Genomic DNA, 15,750 nt, shown 5'->3' with positions numbered 1-15,750 from the left:
TTGATTTCGTGTCTGAGACTGGATGACAGAATCAAAATCAGTCCTTCATACGTAGCTATTATCCATAGCTATCACAGCCAATTCAGCGCTTAAGAAGGAGGTGAGGTAGGCTCAGGGACGCCAGGAGGGCAGTGCCTAATTACTCAATTAGCTCGATACCAGTGGACGGGTAGCGGAGAAGTGACTTACCAGTGGTCGTTGTGGGGCTCACAGGACTCGGCAGGCACAGCAGCAACATTACTAGTAGTAGCAGACGCCGCAGTAGATGTCACCGCAGAAGTAGCAGATGGAGTGGCAGAAGGGATGACGGCTGGAGACTCCTCAGGCGGAGCGTAGCGACCAGGGCAGCCCACACCAGGAACAGCAATGTCGTAAGCATAGGCCTCAAGAGCAAAGTACTGAATGGTATCGCTGTCCCTAGCGGAGTATGTGGCATTGTTCTTAGCAAGGTTCATGACACTGGGGTACTTCTCCTCTTCCTCATTAGTGTAGTGCTCTACGACACCCTCACCAACGGGAGGAAGATGAAGAAGGCGATGGATGAGATCCGAAGCCCAAAAGTAGTTGGTAGCACCGTTGGCGACATTGTAGCCGTACATGCACATGGACTCAAGAGGCTTGCGGAGCTCGTAGGAGAGGTCGCAAATGACAGTCTCTGAAGATGCGTTAGATCCCCGCCAGTGGCCTGCCCATCCTGTTCCCTGTTAGTCAGAGATATATCATCAAGTTTGGAAAGTGTGTTTATGTACCATCCTGGTGACAGTTTCCGTCAATGTCATCGCATCGGAAGAGAATACCGGCTTTGTCGCCGTCGGCGATCTTAGTGTACCAGCCAATAGGTTCGCCAGTAGGAGAGTCACCAAAGTACTTGGTGTAAATATGGGACTCGTTGCCCCAACGGAGGATGTGGTCGCGAGCATGACGGGCGAGGACCACTGCCTCGTTGAGCCCTTTCCGGAGCATCGTGCGTTGAGTAGCATTGCAGGATGCATGGATAGGGAAACTGTCGACGGCACCAGCATTCCATGTCAAATCACCGACAGAAATTTGAGCGTTTTCGCTGGCAGTGATTGTGAAGGTATTACGTGGGGCAATGGGTCCGGCCACGACAGCGGAGGCTCCAAGGAGTAAGAGGGCAGAGATGCGCGCAGCCATTGTGAAGTTAGTCTGAGGAACAGTAGCCAAGTCTGGGATTAGATATGAAATTGGTATTGAAGTCCCGAGACGCTGGATGCCGGATACTGAACGAGGGTAGTTGGAGACAAGCTGCATGCTCTTTATATATCCCACGAGGTTGGCCTGTTGTCAGTCGGCACTGTTCGTCTCGGTACTCAAATCCCAAGCTCACATTGAACAGAGCCGCCGAGGCTTGAAGAAAAAACGCCTCCACCTGACAGCTGCAGATACACCCTGGTCTAATGCCCGTTCAGAGAGGCCGATACTACACAACACGGGCCTGAGGAAGCATCCAGTGCTTGGTCTGACGTACAGTCTGCGCGATAGAGCTTGGCTTTCAGCCGCGTGGGGTCTGGAATACATGTTTCTCCGCTCAAGCGTGATTTTGGGGTTGGTTAAGTACCATGATGGGCGCCCAATGAAGAGAAATTCTCGCTCCCAAGATACAAACTGTCGGGATTCATTGCCATGTTGAGGAAAGCCGAACGTGGTACATTGTGACATGCTTGTATTACTATAGAGGCCGTTCAGACAGCATGTACTGCCGAGTGACATACTTGCCTAGGGCTGAAGATGTTGAGATAGTCACATGGATTTCCGATAGGGGCTAATCAGTGGTGCCAAGCTAGAATTTTTATCATATTTTGACCTGGTTCAGAAGTGAATTACTGAAATCGACAAGATTCGAGAGATGAAGATGCATTCTGAGTATGTCAGCAACAGAACTGTTGTCCAGATGTGCGTGTAGACTATCACTACTTCTCCGGTAGTAAAAGCCGTACTTCCACCCACGCATCCCAATATCCATGCACCCGGCATACATCGCCAAGCTGTCCGCCACCCTCCTTGTGGCGCTACTCCCGCCCACGTACAGAAGACGCTTGTCGGATTTGGGTCATACAGAGTACAAGCGCAGGCCATGATTCGATGTGTTTCCGGACGTAAACAAATGCCAAGGGCAATTAATCCAACACGGTGCTCAATGCCAAGCGCATCCATGGCGCCTCCCGTCCAAATAGATGGGACCCGGGAAGTTCTTCGTAGGGTTCCGGAGGCCCTGCACCTTCGAACCGTGGTACTTTTCTTCCGCTCCGCTGATTCCACCGAGGCTTGATCGTACGGTATATCAAGACGGATGCGCTGACCACTCTTGTCTTACACACCTCGAAACCAGCCGGCTCGGTTACCTGGCATATTCACTACCCCTTGACTGTGCCTTTGACGATGCGCTCTGTCCTCTCGACAGCGGTCCTGCTTCTTGCAGGATCTGCTGCCGCCCAAACCCTGACCCCAGCCCCAACCAGCACAAGCTCTGTGCCCCGCCGGACTACCTCTGCGCCCACCACGACGTCGTCTCCAACATTTACTGCTGTATCAGATTGCCATCCACACAAAACCGTGCTGTAGGTACCCCATTTTAGAGTTTGGGTGGGATGCTTTGAACTGATATAAGACAGATGGTGCATGGTTGGTGAAGAAGAGTACCAGGTATCTGGACCTACAGCTACTGAAGAATTTCAATCGCAGTACACAGACTGTCATTCACATTCCTCTGGAGTGTATGTATGGTTTCCACTCTGCAGAGCCAACGCTAATTTGTCCAGATACTGTGTCGATAATAGGGGCGAAGATGTAAAGATCCTTGTAAATGGCACAGGAGAAGAGTCGCACAGCACAGGAGACTCCCATGGCCATGAAGAAGAGTCTGCAGCTGAATCAGCTAATGAGTCCGGAAACAGCGGTCAACACTGTCACGAGCACGCTGGTATCCCCCATTGCGTTGGTGGAAGCTCTGGACCAATGTGCGAAGCCCCTGATCGTGACTACAACATTGGTCTTCGAGTCGGTCTTCTTTTCGTCATCCTTGTCACCAGCGGCATCGGAGTTTTTACTCCAGTCCTAACCAGGAAGTTCAACCTCGTCGGTGCTGACAACATCATCTTCGTTGTCTTGAAGCAGTTCGGTACCGGCATCGTCATTTCGACTGCCTTTATCCATCTCTTCACCCATGCTGAACTCATGTTCTCGAATGAATGTCTTGGAAGATTAGAATATGAGGGTACTACGGCTGCTATCTTCATGGCTGGTTTGTTCCTCTCCTTTTTGGTGGACTATCTCGGTGCTCGTTTTGTACAGTGGCGTCAAGGCAGGCATTCAAGCAGTGGCACAGAGGTTCCAGCGGTTGCAGGCGACAGTAAGTCTGGCGAGGTTGCCTCTGCTCCTAGCTCAGATCAAGGGTCTGATCATGGCCATGCCGGACACGCTCATGGACCCATGCGTATTGCTACTCCAATGGAACAGAAAATTAACGTGATGAACCTTGAGGCTGGTATCATCTTCCACTCTATCCGTAAGTCTATGCTAATACGCATAATGCCATCCAACTAACGCGCTTCTTAGTCATTGGTATCACACTCGTTGTGGCTAGTGATGGCTTCTTCATCACCCTCTTCGTTGTCATTCTCTTCCACCAGATGTTCGAGGGCATCGCTCTCGGAACTTGCATTGCTGATCTCCCAAAGGCTGCAGCGGGAACGCTGCAGAAGCTCATCATGGCCGGTACCTTTGCACTCATCACACCCATTGGCATGGCCATTGGTATTGGCGTGCTCGACCACTTCAACGGAAGTGACCCTAGCACCCTCATTGCTATCGGAACCCTCGATGCTCTTTCGGCTGGTATCCTTGCTTGGGTTGGTATTGTAGAGATGTTGGCGCGAGACTGGATGAGCGGAAAATTGATGAACGCGGGCCTAATAAGAACTCTGTCCGCAATGTCTGCCCTGGTTGCCGGACTCATTCTCATGAGTGTTCTCGGCAAGTGGGCGTGAGGATAGCACTGAGGGTGCTGCATTGTACGATGCTCAAGTCATGACTTTACATAACTGCATTGGAAAACGCATTTAGGATCTTCTTGATATAGATCAAGATATGGTTACACTGACCTTTTGTTTATTCTTTCTCTGCTTCAGAGCGGATGGATAGTGAATCTACTCCAATATTGTCCCCTTCATACTTTGCTTTCCAAAACTATCCCAGACCTCGGCACTCCATTCTCCTTGGCCTGCTGTACTGTGGTGCTCGGTCGAGCTATTCTTCAACAGTATGCGATATGGCTCCTCAACATACAATGGGCTCATAGCACGGTATGCTATAGCTTTTGGTACTATTTCCATGTCACCATTCTTGCTGGCATCCCTCCAAAAGTCTAGCATGTTGATTAAGTTTAGTGGTCCATGCACAACAGAGTCGCGGTGTCCCTCAACCTCCCTGCACCATTGAGGCAAATAATGTATCTTATGTCCGTTGAAAGTCAAGGCCGAAAATCGGAACAATGATGTCCGCGTCTGACAGAAGTCCCGTTGATACTGGCCCCTTGGCAATGGCACTTCTTCCGGCTTTGGTGGTGCTTTTATCGGATTCTCAGGTGTGAGTTCACGTTGAAATACCCAATTGCGACGATCCGTTAATGCAATGCCGTGGTCGTTTGAAAACGTCTTTTCTACTCCCACAACCAGCATTTCTCCGCCATTCTTCAATTTCTTGGGCTCGGCGTTAAGAAGCTTCGTAGTCTCCTCAACTTCCTGTCCTACTCTCAGCAGTGCGTTGAGGTCTTTTGCCCATTGCAACTCGCCTCCTGCCCACATTCGTCTTGTGAATGGGTGGAGTGGATTGACAGTGCGATCTGTGCCGTCTAAGCCCAATTCGGACTCGATAATGGAAGGCGTGAAGTAGACGAGATGATAACCGGGTGGGATGGGTGTCCCGGCTGGGGGCGGACTAAAAGATGAGGGTGTGCGCTTCAGTGTTACATTGAGAAGATGGAGTTGGTTTGCATCGAAGAGCTGTTTTCGGACGGAGACCGGGCCATTCTGGAAGCGGGTGAGCAGTTCGTCGCATGCTTCGAACGCGGAGGCCTGATTACGAGATGTCGTGGCGAAGAATCGACGGACAAGATGCGACATGGTGGAATCCTTCCTTTTAGACGACTTACTTTCCTGGTTGACCTGTTTTACTGACTCAGATTGTGGTTGCGTGCAGGAGCGGGTGATGATGTACTGTATTTAATGCCGATGCATAGCCGATATCGATAACAGTCTCCTTCACCACCCGCGTGCGCCAGCATGGAAGCAAATGCAGTATTAAAAGAGTCTCGTAAACCTTTTACACCAATCAATTTTCTTTGACGCGATTCAAGAATACTGGAAATTGCGATGTCTTTTATCCTTGAAGAGACTATTGGACGAATCAGATTACCACAATCTTGCCAAGCCGCCAGATGCCGCCTTGCCGAGACCTGATAACCGACTTCGGCTTCTTTCAAAATCCACAATGCAAGCCGGCAACATGTCTGAACGGCCGCGCAAACGCGCCAGATTAGCATGTGTGACATGCAACGCACGGAGAGTGAAGTGCGATGTAACTGATCGACAGCCTTGCAGCAACTGTACAACCGCCGATCTGCAATGCGAAACTCGAGAATCGAAGCGCGGAAAGCATGTTAGAAAACCGCGCGTTGAGGCTGAGGCACGAAGTAAAACGTATACAAATATCCCTCAAGGACATTTTAGTGAAATATAAAGGCTGACATAAGTGTAGTCCACCAAGTGTGCCCGTGTTCAGCCCGCAACGGCATGAGGACGAGGTTGCGGCATCACACGTCTTGGCTTCTCTGTCGTCCAACTTCAACAGTCCTGTCAACACTCAGGCGCCTGTCACTGGTAATCAGAATCAGTTCTCTGCGCCATCAACAGCCCCAGAAACACGCAACAGTCAAGTAAGAACGGAGAATTTCCAGCAAGAAGATGCCGTTTTTCTGGGCGAATCCAGTTCATTGCGTTACGTAGCAGGAGCGCCAACCCCTGCCGCAGTAGAGCGCCGCGAGCATTGCTTCCGCCATGCTCTTCCTAGAGGAGTTAGAGAAGAGGCGTATGTTCCAGAATGGGAGGCTGAAAGGCGTGTTGCAAGGAAGAAGGCTCTGCAGGCAGAAGGCGCGTTTTCATTCCCCCCGGCCGAGGTCCGAAAAGAATTACTAGAGGCCTACTTCAAATGGTTTCATCCGCACTTTGCGATCCTTGACGAAGACGATTACTGGATCTCTTACAACAGATTCGAACCGTCTGCCCTGCTATTACAGGCGATGTTGTTCATTGGTGTGATTCACTGTGACGAATCTACTCTGAAGAAACTAGGGTGGGGCAATCGTCACCGAGCAAAATGGTTCTTCTACATTCGTGCAAAAGACATTTACGACGCGACTTACGAGACTGACAAACTTGTTGTAATCCAAGCCTTACTTCTGATGAGCTTTTGGAGGGCAGGGGCTTTATTGGAAAAAGATGCCCGTCATTGGCTTGGAACAGCCATTAGTTTATCAGAAACACGAGCGCTACATCGCTGTGGGGGGAATTCAGAGGAAAAGCTTACGAGGGTGAAGAGAAGACTGTGGTGGGCCATTTACATTCGTGAGAGACAATGCGCAGCTGCTCTGGGTCTGCCATGCCGGATACGCGACAAAGATTGCGACGTGGAGCCATTGTCATATTCCGACTTTGCATATGCCTTTCGATCCTCGTCTCCAGCAGATTTCCGCCATCGCTCGACTGCTTATGCAATAAGCATGGTGCAGTTGGCAGTTTTTCTTGGCCGCGTAGTCGATGCTGGCTATCTGCCCGGACGTACACTGACGTCCGAAGACACGACGAGGCTTCGCGATGAATTGTACCAGTGGAAAAATGACCTCCCCAGCATCATGCGACTTGACACCGATGGTAGCGGCATGCCCACCTTCCAAGCTAGCATGCTCCACCTCGCATACAATAATCTCCTCATTCTCCTCTATCGAACCAGTTTTATCATGGATGAGAGCCGCAGTGTACCAGCGGAAGGTAACGTCGCGCTACAGGCCGCTGCACGCAACTCACGCATAGTCGAAGACTTACTACCAGATGGCACCATCTGCCACGCTCAGATGCACGTCATCACAAATCTATTCAACACGCTCTGCATCCACGTTGTCCACTTCCGCCACTCGACAGGCATTAACCGCACGCTAGCTGAGCACCGTGCAAAGCTTTGCCTGCTGGGTCTCCGAGAGCTCCAAAAGACATGGGAAGTAACAAATTGGGTTCTGGAGCTATTCTTCCACTACCTCGACGGAGATACTGCGTCCAGGTTGACCATGGAACCGGACGAAGCAGGGAGCCATCCTGACGCTGCTCCTCAACCATTGAACCCGCCAGCGATGCCTTCTAGTACTTTGAATCAACACCTGGGGCAACATCAAGGGATCGCCACACCTTCTACTCCTAGTCCGAAGCCTTGGCCTTGGACGCTGAGCGAGGTAGATCAGTACCTGTTTATGCAGATTGAGAATGATTTTGCATTTGGCGAGGGTGGATTGCAGCACTTGGGCCCGGAAGACTTGGTCATCACGGATGCGCCGGCTGATTTTGTCTGCAATCAGGGGCAGGGGTAAGTGGGTAGTACTGCTGAGGACGTCGGAGAAGGTTCAAAGGTGGGTCGAATGGAGACTACTAGAGGAATAGTAGGGATCGCGACGTCGTAGAAGGATCGTAGGGAACGTCTCGAATCTACCTATGCCCCATTTTTCGTTCGTAGAGTATTCATGATTTTATAGACTTCTATGCAACAGCTATCTCGTTGAAATTTCCCGACTTGAACTAAGTTGTGGATCTGTCGTCAGGCTCGTAATCCTCTCTCGTCTCAGCATGAGGACCTTCACTATCCCCAATAACATGATATAACTTTTCTCCTTCCCACGCACTCGGCTTCTTTATTCATCATGAATTTCTGGTATTAGAAAGCATGCTATGCAGTGTGCTGCGCAGTGTCTGATTGGGAGACCTCTGTCAATCACCCCTTCAAGCAATACTTGGACAAGCAGGAGACCGTACCTCTCCGATCTACACATGCCATTTCCCAGCTAAACACAAACTAAGCACACCTTCACGCCACCTCCTCAAGCTCCACATCTTAGAGTAAGAGTCAGACGAACTTGCTTTATTGTATCCAAGCGTCGCTTGACTAAGTGATCACTGAGTATCTCACTAAGGCGGCCTTGACCCATGCATGGTGTTCATAATACTCACCTTCTTATATATTCAAACTCTGAATAGCACAATAATCTTACTTGGGCTACAGAAAAACCAATTCCTTGTACGCAGCGCTATGTTGCAATAACACAACATCTCCAAAACTTTTGTGGTCGCCGCCTCCATCTACGTGGGTCGTTGATACGCGCATAGATGAATTGCTGCTTAAAGGGTGATAGGAGTACTGATAATGGGTGTTCCCATTTCCCTCCTAGACTGGCCGAGCTCTCTCCGCGCTCAATCGCTCAATGGTGGCTCGTGTACATCATAACGCCACAAAAAAACTATAATGTCATCTTAAGCGCTATAAAAAGAGGCATTCTCTAGTCATCTCGTCTCAGTGGCGCTTAACCTAATATTTGCTCCGGGAAACTTTACTCCCAGAAAAAAAACGGCTGAATGATTTCTCTTATTGACCTAGTAAAGCAGTACATATTACAAGGAGTAAGCGAACGTAGTATTTGATTCCTTAGCCATCCAAGATCCCTTTGTTCATCCCACATCCCATCACCATCATTCAAACGACCCGGATTGTAAACATGACTCGCTTCCTCACCTCTACCCTCCTCTCCCTTTCCCTCTTCCTAGCAACCATTCATGTAGCCACCGCACGCCCCCCACTTGGCTTATTGTACCCAGACTCACCCACAGCTGAATGCTGCGACACATCGAGCACCTGGTCTTCCTTCGAGGACAACTCACTAGGCCTAGGCACAACCTACTGGGCATTCTCATCATGCGCACGTATTCCATTTCGCTGTTACCCACGCACACATTACCTCACTTCCTATCTCCCCTCACGGTATACGTAATTGTTTCGCTTACATATCAAGGATAGTGTAAACAAGGCTCGGATCCAAACCACCACCATGGGTGCGATCAGAAACACACACAGTTTCCTATAGGTAGATTAGGTCTGAGTCATTGGATAGGGCCTTCATGTGGGCAGGGAGGGAGAATACGGTGGACTGTTCCGCCTGCGTATGAAATAAGTGCGTTTTTCTCCCCATACTTGCACGCACACGCATACCTACATGACTTTTCTTTCTTTCTTGAAGAGCTGGTCGGCTAACAAACAGGATGGAATGTTAGAAGTTTGCTGTGGTCAAGGCACGGAAGGTCCTAGTATTAGTGAAGGTGATAACAGACATATCCCGTATCCTGGGAATTGGTGCGAGGCTTCGCTAGGATATGTCCTTTGCGTACGTACCATATTACCCCCAAACCAAAACCCCCCTTCACACTCCATGCTTCATTTGTACTGACCTCGGGATTTTACCGGAAACAGTGTGTGCCCGCCGTAGGAAATGGCGAATGCCGACTCAACGGCGCGCAAGCGCATTACTTGCAGGTCAACAGCATGGATATACCTCATACTGTTGTCAATCAGTGTTTGCAGCCGGGCGTAGCCGGGTGGAAGTATTGTGTCAAGCCAGGTACAAGCTGGTAAAAGCCACCAACAACGTAAGGGCCATAAACTTTGTTCAAAAAAACTGTAAGCGCCAAACTCCAGGGAAAAGAAGGTGATCTCTTGGGGCATAAGAAGGGTGGGAAGCTACAGTCATGTGCATGGGTGTGTACGTATATATGTAGCTTCCCACTCGAGAGAGACCCTGGAGGAACTCCTCAAATCCTCGTAATCACTTCAAAAAACCCGTAGACGTACAGATTATTCCTGTCCCCATACACATACCTACCAAACACATCATAATACTCTATCAACCCTACCACCGCAAGAGAGAAAAGATTTCGAACAAATACCCTCTCAACCCTCGAATAATTACCATATACGTCACTCACTCTTCCTCCCCCCCCTTCCGCCCTCCCTCTTCATACATGTCTTTCCTTTTCTTTTTCCCCTCTCCCCACTAGCTCAACCTACCATCACACCGCACAAACCCCCCCTTCCCTGCATAACCCAACCCTCTTGCACCCACTTACAATCCTACATACGCCCTGCATGCGCACCCAACCCAAACCCAACCCAAACTGCCCTATGGCATCGCTGCAACCAAAGCCTCCCCCTGCATGACGCTGCACCAGAAGAAAGCAAAATCTTAGCTCGGGGAAGAAGCAAGAAAAAAAACAAGGAGCTGACGCAGCGAACTGGGGTGATCTGGTCTGATCTGATCTACATGCGGTGCTCATGTGTGCAGTGAAATGATGATGATGATGATGATGATGATGATGGCTGGCAGAGAGGTAGGTAGGGCGGGCAATCCACGTGCCCTGTCTTACCGTCATTTGTGATGATGGATGGGGTGATGACGGTAGTGGTGGGTGAGCGTCATCATCGAGATTGCAATCCAACTACTGTTAATCGGTATGACCCATTTACCTAAACAGTACCAAAGTATGTAAAAATGGTCCAAAAGACAAAAGATGCATGTCGAAGAGGGAAAGAAAGTTAGGGACCAAGTATACACACACACACTTGAGGTAAGGAACCAAAAATTTGCATGGGAATAAATATTTTTCATTCCAACCCCCTTAAAAAGGTAAATGCGGAACGAAAGGGTAGAAAGGAAGAGAAAAAGCATAAAGGATAGAAAGCCATGTACATACAAAAAGGCAAGGATTGTTCGCCACCCTAGCTCCTATTGCATGATCTATCCACCCACCTCCCTTTCCCACGCGCCATGCTTGATGCCATAGAAAAAGAAAATAACAGTTAAACCAAACACATTTCTCCAAAAAGAAACACAGCGATGAAAGCTTGTAATCCAAAAAAAAAGAATAACACAGCGATGCGAAATCGAGGGCTTCATCGAGACGAATGCAACTTTATAAACACCAAAGCACCATAGCTATGCGACTCTTTCCAGGGTAACGCCGTGACTGCCGATTTGCACCAGGGAATAATGAAATTTACAACTTCGTAGCCTGGTGCGCCACTACTAGGGCGAGCTTAACTCAAGAAACGGTCCAAGGACAACATTTCAGTGCCTTTGTTTGCCATCTGCTGTCTGCCGTCTGCTGTCAGACATTGAAACGTGCCATCCTATGCTTTGTCCCGTTTCTGATTGCTGTCCGACGCTTAAGCTGCGATGCTTTTCTCATCATCTTTTTCTTCGACGAAATCTCTTTGTGGGTTTTTGTAATTAGGCGTTTTCTTCCTCTACTCAACACAACGTAAGCGAATGCTCCAGACCAGGGAAATGCCTTGTAGCAATGCGTGAAGCTTGTTCAATGTCATCACCTTCCATCATCGCTATCGTGCTTCTTTGATCGATCACGGCCTTCGTAGTCGCTCTCATCATCATAGCGACGACGTCGCTCACGTTCGTGATGATAGCGGTCATCATCGCGGTCCTCGTCATCTCGGTCGTCTTTGGAGCGGCGGCTGCGTCTGTCACGGTCCTCTCTCTCACGTCGTTCATGATCGTACTCGTCATCCTCTATGCATCTGTTAGTAATGCTTGCTTAACCAACTCATCGACGAACTCACCTCTGCTCTCGCGGATCTTCCTTGTTCGATCAGCGAGCTTCTGAATCTCTTCCTTGGTCAAGACCCGGAGTACAATCACGCAGTCCATACGCTCTTCGAAACGTTCCTTGGCCTGTTCCAAGGCCTCTGGGTTGACCAGACGTCGGTCGATCCTTGTCCATCGAGCTCCAACAGGAATGTCCTTGCCCTTGAGAGCATCCTTGTGAGGTGCTACGCCCTCGCGGATAGGCTCAGGGTCCTCTGGAAACTTGGCAGTAGGCTTGCGGAGAATCCCCTTGACAGGTGCCACGGGTTCCTTGGGTGGTTCAACAATCTGCACGCTCTTGCTAGCAGGTTCTGACTCCTTGTCGAGTGTCTCAGGCTCCTGTACCATGCCTCCATTGTGGGTAGCCAAAGAGCGTTCATCCCGAGAGCTGGGTGCGTCTCGAGGAGGTGATGCACGTGACGGTTCCTCTCGGCCTCGAGACCTGGACCTCTCACGCTCCTCCTTTCGCCTTCGTCGATCCTTTTCACGGTCAGAGTCGCTCTCTCGGTCACGGTTGCTGCGACCGGCACGTTCGGCTTCTTGTTGGATGCGTCGTCTGTACTCCTCGTCGGGGTCTACAGCAGCTGGTTGTGGTGCAGGCTCCTTTCGCCTCTCAGCATCTCGGTCAACGTAATGACGTGGTCGTTCATCTCCACTGCCTTCAGGCGACGGGGCCTTTCTGGACGAAACAGGGACCTTGTCCTTGTCATCATCCTGTCGGCGGTCACGGTACTTGCGATCTGGATCAGGATAGGCTGGATAGTCGGGGGCAGCAATCTGTGCGGGAGGAGCAGGAGGAGGGGCGGTAGCAGTAGCGGCAGCGGCGGCAGCAGCAACAGGGGCAGCCACGGCTGGAGCTGGAGCTGGAGCTAGAGAGTTACGGCGGCCTTCAGACTTCCTCTCGCGTCGCTCATCAGGACGGTCCCGCCTGTCACGTTCATCGTATTCCTTTCGACGCTCTCGTTCTCTTTCTCCAGAAGAGTCACGGTCACTGCCTCGTTCCTTTTCCCGGGCCTTCATGTAGCTAGCAGCGCCCAAAGTGGCAGCAACGCCGGCAACAGCTCCAGCAGCAGTGGGGACAAAGCCATTGCCTTCGTATTTATCATGTTTGCCATGATCCCGTTCCCGGGGACGTCGGTCATAGTCTGGAGGGGGCACATCGCGGTCACGGGAACTACGAACCTCAGGCATGCGGGCCTCAGGCATGCGGGCCTCGGCACGCTCGGGCTGGTAGTACGAGGTGGCAGGCTCCTGCACCCTGGGCCGAGGAGGCTCTTGAGGAGGGTAGAGAGGCTGTCGATCAAGGGCATGATGATCATGTGCAAGGGGGGGAGGGCCAGTGGGGGCGATGCCAAATCCTCGGGATGTGACGTCACGGTCCTCGAAAGTGGTGTTGTGGCGTTTGTTCTCGACATCCCTGCGGTCGTAGTCGTCACGGTAGGTATCGCGACGGTGTTCGCGGGATTCCTGATGAACGGCAGCTGGGGCTCGGGAGCGCGTCGAAGATGATCGGCCAAGGTGTGCATCGGGATAGGGGTCATACTTGGGGACTGGAGTTCTGTCAATCGAAGATGACCGGCCATGGACGCGTGGAGCGCTGTGAATTTTGTCAAAGCCTCGAGTGGATGGTGGAGGACCAAGTTCACGGGTAGAGGTGCGTGGAGGGCGGTCGGCAATCATGCTCGTAGGACGAGAAGTGCGCTCAATGCTACCGGCACGTGGGCGTCTCCAGGCTGGCTCGGTGTCACGGTACATGCTTGCGGGGTCCGTGTAGGAGTAACCATCGTTGCTCATGTCGGACAGGCGCGGTGAAGGCTTGGAGTCATGGTAAGTACGGCCACCACTGGTGACATTGTAGCCCCTATCTGCGTGATCCCTGTGGCGCGAGGCATCGACCTCTGCCACAAGCTTGGTCAAGTGGCTGGTATCATCGACACTGTAGACCTTCTTGTGGGATCGCGAGGGAGCAGAGGTGATGTATGTGTCGGCGCGTTTGTCGTAGGAAGAGGTGAGGGGGCTTCTGGGGCGGTCGGCATGGGTGGTGGTGTGGGGCGAGTAGGGAGTGCGGAGGGGAAGGGACGTCTGAGGGAGGGCACTGGTGCTCACGTTGGGGCGGCTCAGGTCGTTTGTGTTGCGGCGGGGGCGTGTGGTGGTGTACGAGTCGTACTTGAGGTTGCTGGTGCGGGCAGCGGCGAGAGAGGCAGTGGGCTGGTTCCAGTAGGGTGAATGAATTGACGAGGCAGCAGCCAGACGATCGACGCTGGCGCGTGGGGAGCTGGGGCGGGCATAGTACGACGAGTCGTAGTATGGGTCAGAGAAGCCGCCGGTGGATGCTCTGGCCGGATTGCCATATGCCCTGCGGGGGGACGAGGGGCGCGTGTAGCGCGAGTCCATGGCGCCCGACAACTTGACCGTCTTGATGTGCAGCGGAGCGGTTTTGGCGGCGGTTTTGGCAGCAGGCTGGGTGGACAGGGAGTTTCTGCGGGGAGGAAGGGGCGGCGCTGCAGTGGGGGAATAAGTAGTGCCCCTTGGGCCCGGGGGGCTGGTGGGGAGGAGAAGGCTGCCCAACATGATGTTAGTGGGAGTAGGTGAAACGGTCAGACTGGGAGAGGCAATGGCAGCAAAGAGGAGGCAGAGAAGCGCATGGCACACGAAGAAGGCGAAGACGAAACGAGGCCTGGCGGCGAGGGAGAGGTCGCAGGTGGACGTACATAAAAGCGTGTCGATGCCGGGCGGGTGCCAGAGGGCGGACGCAGGTGTATGTTGGCTCGACGACTAGGAGGCGCGAACCGGTTGCCGGTTTGGACAGACGACAGTGGTGACGCCGGGCGCGGCAGGGGGCGGGGGGGAAGTGCGCTGCAAGGAGGACGTGGTGGAGGTTGCTGGGCGGACCTCTAGGATGTGCCTGGCAGCGATGGGCGCGGTGGTGGGGACTGGCGAGGCAGCGAATGAGGCGGGCGACGCACGAGGGGACGAGGGCGTGTATGTGTATGTGTGTGTGTGGTGTGTGGTGTGCGGCGCGGTGTGGTGTGCGGGCTAGCAGCTAGCTGGCAAGGAGCAAGTGTCGCGCATGCACATGTGTATGTAGTCGTTGGTATGGCATGTAGCCTGTCTGGCACGAGGTTTTCGGGCGCGGGCTGTGAGAGGGCGAGGGTGCGCCCGCCTGGTTGCGAGGTTACGTCGGGCCAAGTGCTGAGTGCACTATGTCATCGCTCGCTTGGGCCCGCCGCAGCCCTAGGAACCCTGGCGTATTCCTCGTCCCGGGCCCTGTCACTGTGCGCGCCCCGCCACTCACAGGGTCCGCCGGTGGTGGTAGCGGGTTTTTTTCTTTTTGCCTCTGCTATGTATGGAGAGCGAGCAGCCCGTTGCAGGCCATGGCCACGCCTAACCACCGCTACCACTGCACGGCTCCACCCCCCTCCAAGGCCGTCCGCTGCTCCTCTGCGTCTGCTGCGCACGGCACGCTTCATTTTGGCGCTGCTCCTGCTCCAGTCTGCCCACCGCCTGTCTGCACCGCTGTCCTGGCCCTCGCCTCGTTTGCATCGCGGACGTTACCCCGTCTGCGTTTGTCATCCGTGGTCCGCCCACGCACACGCCCACGCCCAACCGCCCCTCCTCGGGCTCTCTTAGGGCATCCATGGCCCTTGTGCCGCCCAGCCTCGCCCCCAAGGACTATCCTGCCTCGTGACCGGCTCCTCGTTTGCCGCCTGCCCGTCTGCTCGTCGTTGCCAGATGCGGCCCGACTCAACGCCTGTTCGGTTCACGATCTTCACTGTACGGACACGTTGTCCCCATCCCTGCCTGCCATCCATCGCCCTACGCTGCTCGTTGCAACGGGCCAAGATGTGCAATGGTGCCACTATAACCTCATCACTTGGCCGTTTCATTGTACCTACTGGTAGCCTATCTTACACATGTCTACAGTCTAGTCCGCCACACGCGCTGCGACGTAAGCACTCGACGCCGCCCCTCGTGTGCTTTTTTGC

General features: G+C 52.6%; 5 protein-coding genes across 5 annotated transcripts; 2 read left to right on the top strand and 3 right to left on the bottom strand.

Annotated features, from left to right (window-relative positions):
* Positions 1–185: 185 nt before the first annotated feature.
* Positions 186–1,155, bottom strand: PSV08DRAFT_367040 (putative peptidase domain-containing protein; the record flags this gene model as incomplete). Its single annotated transcript, XM_014219353.1, has 2 exons — positions 186–694; positions 750–1,155. The coding sequence occupies 2 exons, from the start codon at positions 1,153–1,155 to the stop codon at positions 186–188; spliced, it is 915 nt and encodes a 304-aa protein (XP_014074828.1).
* Positions 1,156–2,400: 1,245 nt separating this feature from the next.
* On the top strand, positions 2,401–4,007 carry PSV08DRAFT_213036 (ZIP zinc transporter-domain-containing protein; the record flags this gene model as incomplete). Its single annotated transcript, XM_014219354.1, has 4 exons — positions 2,401–2,579; positions 2,634–2,735; positions 2,781–3,526; positions 3,577–4,007. 4 exons carry the CDS (start codon positions 2,401–2,403, stop codon positions 4,005–4,007), a joined length of 1,458 nt encoding a protein of 485 aa, XP_014074829.1.
* A 135-nt stretch (positions 4,008–4,142) lies between these two features.
* On the bottom strand, positions 4,143–5,141 carry PSV08DRAFT_357713 (uncharacterized protein; the record flags this gene model as incomplete). The annotated part of the gene is made up of 1 exon (XM_014219355.2): positions 4,143–5,141. The coding sequence occupies one exon, from the start codon at positions 5,139–5,141 to the stop codon at positions 4,167–4,169; it is 975 nt and encodes a 324-aa protein (XP_014074830.1). The 3' UTR covers positions 4,143–4,166.
* Positions 5,142–5,508: 367 nt separating this feature from the next.
* Positions 5,509–7,654, top strand: PSV08DRAFT_397708 (fungal-specific transcription factor domain-containing protein; the record flags this gene model as incomplete). The annotated part of the gene is made up of 2 exons (XM_014219356.1): positions 5,509–5,717; positions 5,776–7,654. 2 exons carry the CDS (start codon positions 5,509–5,511, stop codon positions 7,652–7,654), a joined length of 2,088 nt encoding a protein of 695 aa, XP_014074831.1.
* Positions 7,655–11,272: 3,618 nt separating this feature from the next.
* PSV08DRAFT_375637 (uncharacterized protein) lies at positions 11,273–14,335 on the bottom strand (the record flags this gene model as incomplete). Its single annotated transcript, XM_014219358.2, has 2 exons — positions 11,273–11,689; positions 11,740–14,335. 2 exons carry the CDS (start codon positions 14,333–14,335, stop codon positions 11,487–11,489), a joined length of 2,799 nt encoding a protein of 932 aa, XP_014074833.1. The 3' UTR covers positions 11,273–11,486.
* Positions 14,336–15,750: the final 1,415 nt, after the last annotated feature.

Source organism: Bipolaris maydis, assembly GCF_028858645.1.
Source record: "Bipolaris maydis strain C4 unplaced genomic scaffold PSV08scaffold_1, whole genome shotgun sequence".
In the NCBI taxonomy this organism is placed as follows: domain Eukaryota; kingdom Fungi; phylum Ascomycota; class Dothideomycetes; order Pleosporales; family Pleosporaceae; genus Bipolaris; species Bipolaris maydis.
This window is presented reverse-complemented; position numbering and strand designations above follow the sequence as displayed.